The 16,924-nt window shown below is 48.1% G+C and overlaps 1 protein-coding gene across 1 annotated transcript in view; it reads left to right on the forward strand.

Moving 5' to 3' along the window:
* Positions 1–547: 547 nt before the first annotated feature.
* Positions 548–16,924, forward strand: part of GRIK4 (glutamate receptor, ionotropic, kainate 4) — a 141,951-nt gene continuing 125,574 nt past the window's right edge. The window contains exon 1 of the mRNA XM_014940008.1: positions 548–725. Within this exon, the coding sequence (XP_014795494.1) occupies positions 644–725 (82 nt within the window). The 5' untranslated portion in view covers positions 548–643. The remainder of the gene's footprint in view (positions 726–16,924) is intronic.

Genomic DNA, 16,924 nt, shown 5'->3' on the forward strand with positions numbered 1-16,924 from the left:
GTCTTGCTCTTAGTCCTGTCCTGAATCCTCTTGTGCGTGACAGGGAGGGAAGGAGGTGGTGACTGTCACTGGGGCTGGAGCAGTACCAAGAATTGCTTTCTAGTTTGGTGGTCAAAGTGACTCTCTGACTCCCATCCCTTAAATTGTGTTTTGATATGAAAATGTTTTGTTCTATCCTAAAGCCAAAAGTGGGTATTATATTTTAAGTTGAATGCTGCTTTGTGTAAAAAAAAAAAAAAAATATATATATATATATAAAGGAGGAAGGGGAAAAAAAGAAAAATTAGAGATGTGACTCAGTATTGATTTTCACTTGTTTTTGTGGAAATGCTAAAAATGCCAAGATGAAATATTTGGAGTTTTCCTTGTGTTTCTTTTCCTTTTTTTTTTTTTTTTTGTTACAAGCTCTTTGCCCAGTTTGACTTCAATTCCTGAATAATTCATAGTCTGTAAATAGCTTCCTCCTCCTCCTCCTCCTTTGGTAAATAGACTCTTTGTCCCAAGTGTTTGGCAAGCTCGAAGCAGTGTCATCCTGCTGAGTCGCTGGTTCGAGAGCCGAGGTGCTCACGGGGGCCTGTGTTCTCTCTCTGCAGAGTTATGTCATGCCCAGACCACCAAAGGGCTCCATGAGGATTTATAGAAGATGCCCCGTGTCTTGGCGCCTCTGGTGCTCCTTCTGCTGTGGCTGATGAAGATCGCTGCCAGCCCCCATTCCCTGAGGATCGGTGAGTACCAAGCTTGCTCTGACCTACCTTGAACCCTCCTTCCGCTCCGTGTTTGGACCACTCTTTGGTAGAAATGCTTGGACAAGGGACGTCAAGCCTCGCCTGTGGTGGCTGGGCTCCCTGCCTTGGTGTTGTGAGGCTGAGGCTCTTCCTGAGCTACACCATCCCACCTGCATTTTGGAAACATTCTCTCCTTCATCTTGTCAATGAAATGCAGTTTATATTGAGTGTACGTATTTACATTGATTTTTTACGGTGGGAATGTTACCCAATGGGAGTCTCTTTCTGTATAAATTTGAAGTGAAAGGCACTCCTCAAAGAGGCACTGAGGAATGAAGCTTGCTCCCCCCCGCTATGCCCTCCTCCCCTTGATGTTCTCCTAAGCTCCACACAAAAGGAAATAGGTTTTTTGTCACAAATTTATTTGTCCCCACAGTGATGAGCAAGGCGTGTTTGAGCCCAAACGGAATCTTGTTAAGCAGTGCCACAAGAACATTAATAACTCCAAAATGCTCCATTTGTAAGAGAGTCCTATCCGTTTGGTCTCCTCTGGGCTTTATTAAAAGTGTTTAGGAAGAGGCACCATCATCTTCGCTCGCTGCCTGTGCAGATTAGGGAAAAGAAGTGCATCCCGAAACCTTGTAAGGAAGCTTGTTTCATAGTATTGACACTTTGCGCTGTTGTTTAGAAAGGAAACTGCTTTTCCTGTCTATTCTCTCTGGAGCTACTAGCTGGTTTTATTAACTATTTGTTGCAGATAAGAAGCAAATCTATTCCTGTCCCCATTTGCAACTTTCACAGGTGACACTTGAAGTAGAATTACTTCTCCCCTCTGCTAGCGGAGCATGGAGCAGCTCAGAAATATGGCAAGGGAGCATCTGTGCTGGCAGGAGCCTGGGAAGGGTGGCTGGGTGTTTTATATCCCCAGCATCTGTGATTCACACAGAGCACTCATGCTGCTGCATAGGCTGGGCTCCGCAGACCGCATTTCACGTCGAACAGCAGATCCTCCACTCGAGCCAGCAGATGTGCTGGGGACGGACGGTATATTATCAGGATGCTGAAGGTGAAAGATCCTTCGTTACACCTTGTGCCCCAGCCATCCTCTGCTGTGGGGAAAGTACTGTGGGTGTCTGGGAGTGTGAGGGGAAGGGGAGCAGCGCTGGGCTACGAACCAGCCTGGGAGCTGGTGTGGTTGTCCACCTCCACAGCGCGACCCAGGGTGAAATGGGAAGGTGTTTGAGAGGGATGGTGAATAGCTGAGTGCAGGGTGGTTAAACAGGAGCCTTTCCTCGTTAGCATCGTGAACCTGCAGAGCTGAGGGCTGCAGGGCTGCCGGTTTGACTGCTGTGAGATGTTCTGCAGGTGCTTTGGTCTCCATCCCAGACACCGGTGGTTTTCCTCTCTCTCACTCTGAGGTCAGGCTCTCTTGGACCCGTCTCTCCAATTTTAAAATCCTCATGCATTTAGGAATTCATAGAATCATACAATGGTTTGGGTTGGAAGGGACCTCAAAGATCATCTAGTTCCAACCCCCCTGCCATGGGCAGGGACACCTCCCACCAGACCAGGTTGCTCAAGGCCCCATCCAGCCTGGCCTTGAACACCTCCAGGGATGGGGCAGCCACAACTTCCCTGGGCAACCTGTTCCAGTGTCTCACCACCCTCATAGTAATTCTTTGCTTTTGACTTCCCTTTGCAAAGATAATGGAGCTGCTCCAGGCACAGTTGCTCTTAAAGCTTACACCACCTCTGCCCAGTCCAGGGTGGAAACGCTGGATTTCCTTAGCCTGCACAGGGCAGGGCAGTGGAAGTCTGTCTGTTGAATCCTCCTAGGACTGGAGAACGTGTATTAGGATGTCACAAAGGCAGTGTAGAAGTCAAGATGTCAAAGAAGGAGTAATGTTGTTGAGGGAATGGGAAGGAACTTGGCCAATTCTTCTAAAAGGCACTGGAGGTCGTGGCTTCTGTGCTAGATAGTATTAAATATAAGAGTGGCCAGAGACTCTGCAGTCAAGTCACATGTGTCTCCAGTCACCTCCTGCCTCCTGACAATAGGACACCAGCAGTCCTGACCTTGGACCATGCTGATTCCCACACATGAGCCTAAAGCAAGAATTTACCTAGGGAAAGGAAGCCCGGGTAGGTATGTTAATGCTTTTGCTTTGCTCATGGCCACAGAGCTAACTTCTCTGAAAATGCTGTCTGAAGCAGATGGGCAAAGAGCTGAGGAGGGGTTTGGGGGTTTGGTTTTGTTTCTTCAAGACACAGTTTTATTTTAACAATATATCCAGAAAAAAAGTTAATAAAAATAAAGTAGAAAATAAAAGGAGAGAAAAAATATTACTAGCAGCTCTGAAATCATTCCCAAATGGATGCTTTTGGCAAGGCTGGGAGATATGGTATCTAGCAACATAAATCAATGCACTGCATAGGAAAGGAAAACAGACCAGCATGAACATTTAAATATTCAAAGGAAACGCAAGCTAACATTTAGAATAATTCTGAAAGCCATCTGGTAGTGGACCGCTCAAATGCACAGTTAGATGATCAGTAATGTGAGGTGAACGTAGGCAATGCCATGTCTGGTTTCTTCACCAAGTTGCTAGAAGAGGTTATTGCCTGCGGTGCTCGGCTTCCAGGGTAGAAGGAGGCTTGGTGGTGCTGAGTCAGGGGCACTTGGCTTTTAAACTAAGCACTGAGCTTCCCTGCTGCTGCTTTCTTGGGGTTTTTGGGTGGATCTTGGCCCTGGTATTTCTCGGTGGAGTTTCTAGGCAGCAGATCGTTTAATCTTTGAGCACACAGTGCCAGGGAGCTTTGCTGGCCTGGATGGGACCAGCAGCGAGTGTTGCATTGCAGTGAGCTTTAGAGGCATCATCTATGCAAAAAAAAAAGAAAAGTGAGCAGAATGTAGGATACAGGGTGACCTTCCCTGTGCCTTTGGCATGCATAGGAACAGTCTGTAGGCTATCGTATGCTCTATTTCTCTCCTTGATACACAGCAAAAAACAATGGTGCAACCCTTTTCTTTCAGCCTTTTTCTTCAGCCTTAAACTCCGTATATTCCCTTCTGATCCGATCCTGGAGAAAGTCTCATAGTTCACATTGTTCTGAAGACCTTTGTGGGCAAAACCACTGACCCACATGCTTTAGGTCTTTTTTCCAAGAGTGGTTTTTTGTTTATCGGTCAGCTCTCTTGGTGTGCCTTGGTGAGGTGTTATCTCCCTAGATGCTCAAAAGTCGATTGTGATTGGGGATGAAGAAGCAGGCAGGAACGGGCATGTTCTCAGAAGTTTTCAAGAGGAGGTATGTGAGGAATTGCCTTGAGATATCCTGTAGCCCTTTAAAGAGCCAACATATGTCCTACCAAAATGTCCTGGGAGCAAAACCCAGCAGTTGGTGCTTGCCCAGTGTGTGCCCTTGCACATGCTGTCCTGTATCCAACCCCACCAAAAGCACCAAAACATCAGCTCCCTCCTGCCCAGCCCCGTGGCAGGCAAGGAGACTAGCTGCAGTGCTCTCCAGGCCAGCATCTCCCCTAGCTCTGGTTTCCTGCAGCATATACTGGCTGTAGAAGTAATTCTGGGTTTGTTTTTCGTTTGTTCACTCATGCTCAATAAAGTGTCAGGAAATTTACTTGAGTTATTTACCGAGTTATTTACTTGGTCTCATAGAGCAGACCGTCAGAGCCCTAAATTGGTATTCTCTCGCTAGATTCATTGGGTGTACTAACAGCTCATTTAAAATTCATATACAAGTCAGAGTTGTAGCTTATACATGGCATTGCCCTACCCAGCGATAGGCTCAGTAGCACTGACATACGATCTACTGACAAACTCCTTGCAAGGCCTCCTTCAGCTCTGCAGCTCTTTAAAGTGCTCTTTCCTCTCTGTCCAAATCCCTTCCCTCCCGCCGCCTCCCAACTTCGCAAACCGTATACTAAAAGGTGCATCTCTAGCATTAGGGGTATTTTGGTTGGTGAAACTTGGTGGTCTTCTGCCCTATACCCAGTGAACATCCATCCATTACTTGCCCAGCTGACAATTGAAGTAATCTCCACTGCTGTCCCGGTGCTGGTGGTAGGGTTTCATCCACCGGGGAAGCAACGTGCGGTCAAAGTCACCACGAATCCAAACTGACGGTGGGGTGTCACTAGAAGTGCCAGCCTGGGACATTTGTCCTTGTGTCTGGGCGTGTTTCCAAAAATCTGGAATACCTTTGTCTGCTCTGATCAGGGAACTATAATGTTCTTGGGATCCCCCAGAGCACGTGGAGCCGTGGGAAAGCAGTGGCATTTAGCTGTGCTGAAGTAGAATCATAGAATCATAAAATCATAGAATGGTTACGGTTGGAAGGGACCTCAAAGATCATCGAGTTCCAACCCCCCTGCCATGGGCAGGGACACCTCCCACCAGACCAGGTTGCTCAAGGTCCCATCCAGCCTGGCCTTGAACACTTCCAAGGATGGGGCAGCCACAACTTCCCTGGGCAACCTGTTCCAGTGTCTCACCACCCTCATAGTAAAACATTTCTTCCTGATATCTAATCTGAATCTTTTTTCTTCCAATTTAAAACCATTTCCCCTTGTCCTATCATTACCCTTCCTGGCAAAGAGTCCCTCCCCAGCTCTTCTATAGGCACCCTTCAGGTATTGAAAGGCCACTATAAGGTCTCCCCGGAGCCTTCTCTTCTCCAGGCTGAACAATCCCAGCTCCCTCAGCCTGTCTTCATAGGAGAGGTGCTCCATCCCTCTGATCATCTTCGTGGCCCTCCGCTGCACCTGTTCCAGCTGGTCCATGTCCTGAGGCAGGCTGGAGACATGCAGCCAGCTTTTTCTGCATCAGACAATCATATTGTGCCCCTCTATTTCCTGCCTTGTCGCTCTGTCACAGAGGTATTGAGCAAAGCATCATCTGTGTGGCCTTGCACCCCTGTGAAATTGCCCTCCCGAGGTGCTTGTCATACTTGGGTAGAGAGCTGAAGGTCCTGTAGCTGCACGGGGTGCTTCTGCCCTGCCCAGTGTGGTTTGTGCACTGGTGTGTCTGAGCTGGAGATGGGCACTGGTGTGTCTGAGCCAAAGGGCTGAAGCAAGGAAGAAGTGCTGAGCATTAAAAATGTGTAAGGCAAAAAAAAAAAAGAGCAATAATGGCAGCGAGCAGAATTGCGGACCGTTTAGTTCAGCTTCCCCAACTCCCAGAGGATATACATAATTCTCCTCAAGGCACAGCGGAGAAGATCCCCCCAAGGGCAGCACGTTATTTAACATTAAGATCTGGAAGGGTGATGGAGCCGCTGATGATGAAGGTGCAGTCAGTCCCCTGGATGCTGTAGATGAAAAACGGGGATGTCAGCCCCCGTGGGCAGGTACAAATGCTTCCACCCAGGTGTGCGGTCCGAGATGGGGAGAAATATGACCGTGACCATTATGGCAGGCGGGGAGAGCTGTGGCTTTGTGGTGGGTTGGCTTGTGCCAGCCCCAGCACCCTGATTGCAGTGAGCTGGCAGGGCTTGAAACTCCCCTTCTCTCGCCTGCGCTGAGATGGAATGTCTTTAACGCAGACGGACAAAGCACAAACTCCTTTCCTGGCATATCCAAGGCCTTTGTGGATGATACTGATGCAACCAGGATCAACTGCTGCCCGCCAATGGGCTCTTCCCCAGCAGAGAGATGGCCTTACCCTGGCTTTGAACCCAGCCGGGCTGCTGCGATCAGCCTGCAGCAGAGAAACCATCTCCGAGTCTCACATGGTGGTGCTGTTGCTGGAAAACCTTTCCTCTTGTGACTGCCATTGGCGTTTAAGAAAACAAAGCTTCTGGTGGGGGTTAGGTGACTCTCTCCCTGGCCAGCTGTCCCACCTGGCAGTGGGAGCAGAGGTTTTAGGTACTGCCTGTGCAGGAGGGGGCACAGCTAATGACTCCTCGCCAGAAGGCAGCGGAGCGGAAGAATTGGGCTGGAAACAAAGCAGGTTGCTGAGAACCCGTGGGGCTAGCTGCCTCCTCTGTGCATGGACCTTACTGTTTTTAAAGGATTAAAAGTAATCCTTAAAAATCCTTGAAAAGAAGCCACTGTGAGCTGCAGGGCCCCAGTGCCCGAGGCTGTTCCCTCACACCTGGTGGCAGCAGCACTCATTGGAATAACGCTTTCCAGTCCCGCCGTGTTTGGACTGTGATAATACCAGCCTGGCTTCAGGAGCAGGGTGGGAGGAGGATGGATGTAGGGGTCAGGTGGAGAGGTACATTCTGAGCACGAGGGATGATGGAGGAGTTAACTGTAAAATGTTGGCCAAGTTGCATCTGGAGAAACAAGGCATGAACGAAGGGCTGTCCCCATCCTGTGGTGCCAGGAGCAGGTGTGGGCTGCAGCTTGGTTGACATTAAATGTGGGTAAATAGTTTTATGTGTATCTTGGGTGTGTAGGAACCCAAGCTAGAGGCTTTCCCGGGGTGCTCTATGGGTCCCCTGAAGTCCACACGGTAGTTCCCCTTCTCCTGGAGACCCTTGGAGCTGGGAAGTGCTACTGGCTGCCTGAGTTCAGTTCCATCCCCTGCTCCATTCATGCCTCACTGGGCTCATTTGAGCACTTGTACGTAGGGTTTGGCCTATATTGATTTTATCTAATTTTTTTTTTAAAAGGCTTTCACATTTCGTTCAGGGCTTTCCTAGAATCTGAGTGTCTAAAGAAACAAAGAACTGTGGAGGAGGAGGAGAGGTATCCACATCTTTGTTGATGCATGACTTATTAAAGTTGTCTGGCTGAAACATTGTAAATGTTTAATGTCCCCCAATATTAAAAAGGCCCAGTTGAGTTCATTAAGGTGAAGTAGATTCATAGTTATTTGTCATTTGCTGCTGAAGAGTAGTGAGCAGTAGAGAAAAATACAATATTAATTTATTAACTATTTGCCCTTTTAATTTTGTTTTCATTATTCTTCTAGGAGAGTGATATTTTATTTATGTTTTCCGCTTTATGTGCATAAATCTTTATTTTTAAAAAAGTCACCGATGTAGATGCCAGGCCCTTTTGAGCAATGCCTTGTCTAGACTTGCCCTTTGGTTCTTTGCTGTTTTACAGTGCTGGGAAGAGTGGCCAACAGTGCCCCGTCTCCTTCCCACACCTTCCCTGTCCTGAGCGGTCTTGTAAAGGCAACTCATCCATAGAGGCTACTTCCAGGGTAAAAGGAGCCTGTTTTTCCAGGAGAAGGTGTGAGAAACACCAGCTCACACTTAGAGTTTAAGAGAGAACAAAGTTACCGAAGCAGAGGTTAAAAATTTATTAAAGATCTGTGCTGAATCAGTGCTGAATCGGGTGCATCTCAAAATAGAGGCACACCGATCTTTCAGCTTTTAGATATTTTATACCCTTATCCTGGCTGCCTGAGTTTCTGTCTCTCTTCTCATGGGCTGAGAAGTTGGAGCTCACATTCTTCCCAACCGCCCGACCTCTTACAGGTCTAGTTCACACCTTTTAACCATAGAAGGCACACACACACCTACTCTGCAAAATCATTATCCTAAATACGCCTTTGATTAGTTGATTACGCTATGAGTTATTTCACAGTCTTTGCTACCATCCACTTGGCAGATTTACTGTCCAAGACTGGTTTCTTTGGCCTTATTGATACTCCCCTACCCTTTGGGTTCCTGTCTTGAAGGCCGTGTTCCAGTCTGTTTCTCTTCACCTGGATAACGCTCCGTGAACAGGGATCCCTTGACAGACCAAGGACATTTCTGGGGATTAATTGGATACGATTTATTAGACTCTACTGTCACTAAGACTCCTTTGTTAGCACAGATACACTAACAAGAATATATCAATTAGCTGAAGCAAAACTTAGTTTATTTCCTACAAAGGCAACTGAAGCTGTTCAAAGAGGGGTTGCACGTTGCCGTGGTCTTTAATCTAACCCCTTCTTCTCTGAAACGATCAGGTGAAAAGTGTTTTTTTGAGTGCTTTTGCTGTTGGATGCTAGGACAGGGCGTTCAGGCTCCCTGCACATGGTGGTATCTGAGGAGAAGGTGGTGGCTGCGTGGTCTGGGTGGGCTGGATTTGTGGGCTGTTCTGCTGGATCTGCAAATGGGTGTTTGCCTGGGGATGCGCTGGGCAGGTTCTCATTAGCACCATCGAGGTGGGGAGGGAATCACAGAATCACAGAATCTTCTAGGTTGGAAGGGACCTTAAAGATCATCTTGTCCAACCGTCAACCTAACTGACAAAAATAGACACCCACGCAACAAACAAGGAGCATCATCACTAAACCATACCTCCCAGCACTACATCAACCTGTCTTTTGAACACCTCCAGGGATGGAGGGCTTCTGAGCGAGGAGCCCTGAGAGAAAGCAAGAGGGAATCAGGTTGAGCTGCAAGTGAGGTCTTGAGCAGTACTTGAGGGATGCAGAAGTCCTGCATGCCTGATTTGTTTTGCTTTGATTTCAAACAGCGAGTGGCTTGTTTGGCATACTGACTGAGGACTGGGTACCGAAGAGGGAGGGACTGATGGGTTCCTCCACCACAGAGGTTTCTACATGAATTGCATGTGAACAATGTTGAATACGTTTGGCTTAAAACCAACTGAGCTGCCTGCTCCAGGGAGCCTTCACGGAAGAGAGAGGGGCTTGGGGCAAAGCGGGGTGACCCGACGTGTGTGACTTGGGCATCCTGCCCTGCCATTGATGGCCCTGTGGGGGAGAGGTGTCTGTGGCACATGGCAGGCAGCCGGTTGCCCATGGGGTTGCCCAGCTTGCCCAGAGCAGGCAGTGCCCCTCGCCTTGCCTGGGAGACCCGTTTGGTGGGGCTGCGTGTCTCTCCAGGCTGCTGTTTGGCCACATGAAGCATAATGAGCTCCTGGTCTCCAGCTAAAGGAATCCCGCACTGTAATAATATGAATAATAAACGACAGTCAGATTTATATCTTAGATCAATGCCACAGGGCGTGGAGTGAGGAGAGATGTGGATTCAGCCAGACAGGCCATCTCTTTATGTGTTCTGTACCTCTGTGGCAGAGTTATTTTTACTGATCTGTTCCTGTTCATTAACGTCTGAGAGACAGGCTACATCGTACGTCCCAAGAGGCCTTAAGCTTTGTTTTGATTCATTATATATCCACATACATTTCGTGTAGGTATAGATCTCTGTGTGCAGAGCATCTGGATGGCCAAGTCAGCTGGTAGTTATGGAACAGAGCCATGTTGCTCAAGTAGCAAATGGGAATAGAGCTCTCCTTTTTTTTTTTTTTTTTTTTTTTTTTTCATTTGCTTGTTTAATGCTTTTTTTTTTTTTTTTTTTTTTTTCTTTTTTTTCATTTGCTTGTTTAATGGAAGTTATTTGCTCGCCAGCACGGGTAGAGCTGTGGTGTGCCTGGGCACAGCGGCCAGCTGCTGCCCCGTGCGCTGCTGCTTCGTAGATCTGGAAGGTGACCGGGTTTGAAGTAGGTGCTAATTCAGCAAGAAGTGGGAAATTTGCTTTAAGGAGGGGAGCCAGGGAGAGAGGGACTGGTCTCTGGAAAGGTCATCCCTATATAGATATAGATAGGTATTTTACAGGCAGAGTCCTGTGGGATCACAGGGGAGCGGCAGAGGTGGACATGGATAGGGGCATATACAGAGTTTTGCTTCAGAGGTCTGATTTTTGACTTCTGTTCCTGAATTTTGAAGATTCTCCCTGAGTCAAGGATCAGGATCTGAGCGCCTTATAACTTTTTTTATATCTAAATACTGTTACTGCCCCTGGGCAGCACTCTGCGTGTTTGCCACTGAGCCATTTCTAATACACATCATTTTGTCTCGTGGAGTGAAAGCTAGTCTCAGCAAGCACTACTCTTTCATTATTTTTTCATATATATATATATGAATAAAAAAGTCAATTACATGAATGAAAGATGCTTGGTTCCCTGCCTAAACAGCTGCCAAAATTAATTCCAACTCTGAGCCAAACTCGGCAAAGCTGGAATTTCTGCAGAGAGCTCCGGTGCGGCGGGAGATGGGCTTGTGCATTACTCTGCATTACAGATCACTGCTGCCCAGCCCCGCGCCCTTGGCTTTCTGTGTGGGCAGTAAGGAAAGATGAATTTCACACTCTCTGGGGTGAGCTTGACTCCCCTGCAGAATAAACCTGAATTAACCAGCCTTAGCAGCCCCTTGCTGGAGTGGGTGCCATCACGCTGCAAAGCAGCGCTCGCTAGATGGGGAGCAGCTGTCTTGGCAGCTCAGAGCACCTGAAAACTTAGTGCCAGCCTCAGCAATACTTTGAGCTTCAAATTTGTTCCTCCCCGTGGACCAATTAGCTTGCATTTAAAGAACTACCAGAACTGAACAGGAGAGTTTTTTGGGTTTTTTTGGGGGGGATGTGGGTGGAAGCTGGGTTGAGTTTCAAAATGTGAATAAGCATGCAGGAGAAGGAAGCCCTCTGTCCAGGCAGCAGCTGGGAGGGCAGGGAGCAGTTATAAGGCTGATCACTGAGGATGGGGCACCTGTGGATACATGGCTGAAGAAATGTGGTGGCTTGCTTTTAGGGAGATGCATATCTGTAGTGACTATAACCGGTGGTTTGGAGGTCGTTTTCAGGAGGTGAGGTGCAGGGTAGCATTGCAGACTAACACAGTGGCCCAAGTGTCTAAAGGTAAGGTGAGATAAAGCCAAAGTCATTGCCTGTGAGCTGTTATAACCTTTTGGAGAAGGCAAGCTGGAGGATGGCAGATGGGAGGAGGAAGACCACAAAGCAACTCCAGCTTGTAGCAGTCTGCTGGAGCAGAACTGAGATCCTCACACTGAGTCTAAGGTAGGGTTTCTTTCTGGTTGAAGTGATATGCCTTGTGCTCGGAGGTTTGCTCCTCCTTCTCCCGCTGTGTAGCTCTTGGCAAGTTCACTTGTCCTTGCTCTGTGGGTGGCTGGACTGCCAGCTCAGGGGCCAGCTCTCCTGGCTGTAAGGTGTGCAGCTCTCAGCTCCCCGAAGTGCTAAGGCCCTCCTGCTAGCATTAGGCACCGCCAGGCTGCTGGGCAACCTTCCCAGAAAAGGTGCTTTTGACCTGAAAGGGCACTTATCTCAAGTGCCCCTCTGCAGCTAATTGCTTGTGGCTCAGTTTAAGATAAACACGTTGCTGTAAAGCTAAAAGCCCAGATTGTCTTGGCTTGGATTCAGAAGCTCTAGCTCTTGATATCCAGGTGTTTTGAACCTTATAGCATTTTTAAAAGTCCCAACCCCAGCAGCAGAGATCCAACCTGCTGACAAAGCTGGTGAGACAGATCCTGGCTCTGGCCTCTGCAAGGAGTAGGTCCTGCCCTTCTCTGCAAAGCCTTGCTCCTGGCTTTGTGCTCCTCTTGCTCCTCTTCTCCCTCACGAAGAGCTCACGGTGATGAGTTTGCTGGAAAAAATACTGAGGAAAAAGGGAAGGATGGAAGAACTTGAAAGAACGGAATTTTGCTTTTCTGTAGGATGCTGGCTATGGAAAGCACTGAGCTGTAGACTCTGCTGGTGGGCAGGGGAAGCAGTGTGTGGGGGGGAAAGAAGGGGGCAACACCCAGGGCACGATCCCTACCTAAAATAGCTGGGAACAGGCAGGAGAAATGGGTGCCCTTAGTCCGCATTTTGTTTGTTGCTGGGAAAACCATCCAAGAGGATGATGTTGCTTTAGGATACCATCGTTCCCCAGAGCCCTTCTTTGGGGTGTTATCTCTGGAGGAGAGATGAGTGTGGGAGGCCTGAGAGGCAGAAGGTGAAGATCCTGGCTGGAGGAGAGCTCCTGAAATGAGGAAAACCCAGGAGATGGATGGAGACAAGTGCTCATAGCCATTGCTGGTTATGCCTGAGAGTGGGAACCTGGGGCAGTAGCAGGGCATGGACCACAGGGCTCTTGGGGTTGGCAGAGACCTCTCTGCAGGGAGGGACGTGCAGACCTGGTGCTCCTAGGGATGGGGGGAGTGAGGGATCTCCATGGGCCATAGATAAAATTGAAAGGCTTAAGCTCAGTGGGCAGAAAAGCAAAGAAAGCAGATGCTCGTGTGTCAGCAAAGAGTTGGACTTGAGCACGGATTTGGAGGGGAGCAACAGGGGTGATCTGCAGTGGAGGAGCAGCTCTTGGCCCCCGTTGCCAGCTCTGACTCGACCTCTGCCAAATGAGGACGGTGAATGTGAGAAGGCTGCAGGGAGGGATGGCTCATTTTCCCAAAGACACCACTAATGAATTCCTCTTGCACCTCCAGACGCTGTAGGGGTTTGAAGAGGCTAAATGGAACTTTATGTGAAAATGATGGCTGAATGTCAATTCTGCTGTCGAAGCCAATTTGGGAGCTGGAAAGTGCTAAAAGAATTAAGATTGTTAAATGGAAATAAGTCTACTTGGTTGAGATGAAATAGGGTTTAAATGAGTGAAATTATCTGTGGATTACCCTTGTTAGAGTACTGCCTTATTTAATAAACTGAGTTTTAATCTGCTGCAGGGATTCCTGAAGGCAAAGCTTAGCCTGTGGGGGTACATGTGTGTCATGAGGGGGAAGGACCAGCTGTGCTGTCATCCTCCAGAACGGAGACACTAGAGTAAAGGGTGGTTATAGTTTGCCCATGAGCACTTTGTCCTTTCGTGAGGGTCTTGTTTGCTGCTTCGTAAGGGGTTTGGTCTTTGTGCAAGCTTCTTGGGTAGTTCTCTTTTGCTACAGGAAAGGTTAGGCAATACCTGTTCTGGATACCACGTGTCCCTGGGGAGCATTTCTAGCACAGGGCCATGTTGTGTATGACCACTTTGTGCTTCCTGGGGTACCTTGAGGGCTGGAAAGGAGTTCTGCAAGGAGACCATCTCTTGCTGTGTTTAGGAGGGAAAGGGAGAGTGCTGGAAATCATCTCAAGAGCTGCAATTTCATTGCAAAGGGTGAGTCTACTAATTATTAATGGGCACTGATTATCTACTTCTGCAAGAGCAGATCTGTTGCAGAAGAGCACTCAGGTATTTCTGGCTAACTTTTAGTTGGCCACCTGCCTTAATGCAGATGTCACCTGTCTTGTCTCATGTGTTTCTGACCCATCTCTCTTTAGTGATGTTCATGAAAGCATAATTGCTCCAGATGCTTCTAAAATTGTCCACAGAGGGAAGGACCTCAAAGTGCTGAGCACTTTGATCTTTCAGCACTGTAGGACTCTGCTCTTGGTTGCTGGAGCTTACGGTGTGCGGGGGGACACACATGGCTTAGAGGGGAGGGTCTGAATGTGAGGTTCAAAAGGCTAATACATAAGGAGGGATGGGGCTTGATTTTCCTCTTAGTCGCATAACTCTGAGTTTTCAGAATATCTTATGTTCTGTACTTGGAAGATTCAAGGATTTTCAAGCTGTTTTCAGGCAGTTCTTGGAGGGAAATCAACTCCAAAGTCATTGGTGGGTTAGGAGTCTCAGAGGGAATGCAGGAGATCCAGGATCAAACTTCAGTCCCTGTAGGAGTCCGTGGACAACCTGTCTGGGTTATACTTCTATCTGTTTAAAGACCATGTTCTGTAAATATTACATCTTTGGTAGCCCTTGTTGGTGTTGCTGTCAGGACAGCTAAGAAAACTAGGTAGCAGGCAGAGCTGAGCCATTGCCTGCCAGAGCCTTCCCATCCTATATTTTTGCCCCTTTCCCTGGGACTGTCCTGATAACCTGGTCTCTTTAAATGTTGAGAGTTCTTGCATCTCATGCTGCTAAAATTGTGTTCGAGGAGGAATTTAGAGCTGTGATAGGAGGAAGAAGGCAAGGAGGGAGCCCTATTTGTCCATATATTTTTCTCTTGCTGAGGGGATTGCTGTTCACTACCTCATATCATAGAACAGAACAGACTCAGAATATGCTGTGTTCTTTGGAATTATTCCTGGTTGCATATCGTAGAGGTGCAGGCCATGATGAATGCCTGAGATCTAGCCTGAGGCTCATCCTACATGAGCTTAAGACTTCTGTGATCTTCTTGCCAAGCCCACGGGATAATGAAGTCTAAAAAGTCATAATGTGGTTTCAGCTTGGGTTTGTCTGAGGTTCTCCACATTCATTACAGTTTCCACCCCCTTCCCAACCCCGATTTGTGGTTCTTCTGCTTGGAAAGAAGAATCTGCAAACCTGTATCCGACGGGATCAGCTGTCCCATCTCTCTGCTAGAGGGTTTTGTGGTCTGCAGCATCTTACAGAATTTGTGCCTGTGGAGGCACGTGTGTTCACGGCATAACGTTTGACAGTACGTTTGATAGCTTCTATCTGATTTTTCCACGGCTGGATGCCCCTCATCGTACCCCTTCATTCACCTCACGGAGTGGTTTCTCGTTGTGTTCAGCTGCCCCACACACCTTCCCATTTGACCAGCAGCACAAGTCCGTTCCGTCGCTTGGCTTCGGCACTTCAGAACGTTTTGTTCCGCATCCCTTGCACAGAAGAGAGCTTGGCAGTTGCAGACCTTTAGCATTTATTATCCGTTGTGTTTCTGTCCGTTTCAGCGGCACGTGGAATTTTTTGGCCTGCTTGTTTCACTGAGGGCCCTGATACAGGGGGGAAAAAAATACTTCATTATTCCAGGCATGCTCAGAAATACCATGATCTTAGCGATCACACAAGACAAAGCAAAAGAGCAGTTGAGTTGGCAATGAAACGCCTCGCAGTACTTGTGCAAAGGCTTGGGTATCCCATGCAGTGGCCACCCCAGATGCCTCACCAGCCCCAGATGTGCTGCCTCACTGCAGAAGCTGGTGTTGGGCTTTTGGGGCCAGGTGAGGCTTTGCCCCAGCAGCAAGCAGTGCCCCAGTTCTCAGAGCTTGCCTCAACGTCTCCAGCATGACCAGTCTTTAAGAGGCAATGCTATGGGATAGCTGCCTGCCGGGTCTGGCAGGAAGCAAGCACTGCGGTTGTCCAGCTTGGCATGGCTGAGGGGCATCACCAGGGTAGGACAGGGGTCTGAGCACTCGGGTTTTGAAGCAGAAAGCCTGTTTTCATTGTAATGGCTGTGGTTGAAAAGCCAGCGCTTCTCTCATGCGTTTAAATCCCATGGAGCATCTCATTAGGAACAAATGATGCCTCAGGCTAGTGGAGCTATAGAAATGTAATCTTTATTAAGCACCCTCAGTGGTCAGAGTTACTTGATGAGCTCCAGAGTTTTATTTGCAGGCAGCTTGGGTTGTCGTTTAGGAGGAAAGCGCTTTGAACTCCCTCCCTTCCCCGTCTCTAGGTTACTGTTTTCTATTTCTGTGTGTTTTCAGTCCCTACAGCCCTGCAAACGCTGCTGGTAAAGCCGTTGACACTGGGAAAAAAATGAATGGAAGAGACTGGGTGTGCAGAGGCTGGGATCCCACAGCCATGCTTGGGGAAGGGGGATACAAGGTGCCTGCAGGGCATCCTGAATTGCCCTGAGCAGGACACAGGCACAGCCGTTTCCATGGGAGATGGTGTACAGAACCCACAGAGTGATGTGGGAACCTCTATGGGATGTTCTGTCTCCAAGTGCTTCATTGCTGCAGATTTGGGGCAGGAATGGCCACCGGGAGAGCAGCACCTCCGCTTGGAGCCATCCCCTCTGCCCCTCCGTGCTGGCACACACAGCAACCCGCACGGCTGGTTTTCTTTCATCTCTGGACTTCACAAGTTCTCCACAGGTGACAGAAAACGAGCTATAAACTGTAAGCGCAAAGACCAGCGAAAACCAAAACAAATTTAAAACTGCATCCTGCCAGATGTTTTGCTTTTTGCTGGCTAGCTAGAGGGAGAAGGCATAAGCAGCTCGGAAAAATAAAGCAAGACGTGGGGTGTGAGCGTGAAGGTGTTACACACTCAGCTGCACGGCTCACCCCGAGGGTTGGTTGGGGCTGTGCTGCTGCACAGTGCTGCACAGTGCCAGATTGACGTGGGGGCAACCCCGGCCTCACCCTCTGCTTGAGGGATATCAGGGCATCTCAAGGTAAGTCCAGGAAGCAAAAGGGAGAGAGGGAAAATTAATCTGTGGCCACTGTAGTTGGCTTTATGAAAAGGAAATGAAGTGAAGGCAGGAGACTCAGGAGTTCACCTGCGTCTGTCTTGTCAGGCATGTGAAGCTGACACAGCGATGGAGTTATTACAGGCTTTTGTGTAAATACAGGCTCTTCTTTTTTTTTTTTTTCTTTTTTTTTTTTTTTTTTTTTTTTTTTTTTTTTTAAAAAAAAAAAAAAAAAAAAAAAAAAAAAAAAAAAAAAAAAAAAAAAAAAGTTCTAGGAAAAATATTAAACCC

Source organism: Calidris pugnax, unplaced genomic scaffold (assembly GCF_001431845.1).
Source record: "Calidris pugnax isolate Ruff unplaced genomic scaffold, ASM143184v1 scaffold92, whole genome shotgun sequence".
In the NCBI taxonomy this organism is placed as follows: Eukaryota; Metazoa; Chordata; class Aves; order Charadriiformes; family Scolopacidae; genus Calidris; species Calidris pugnax.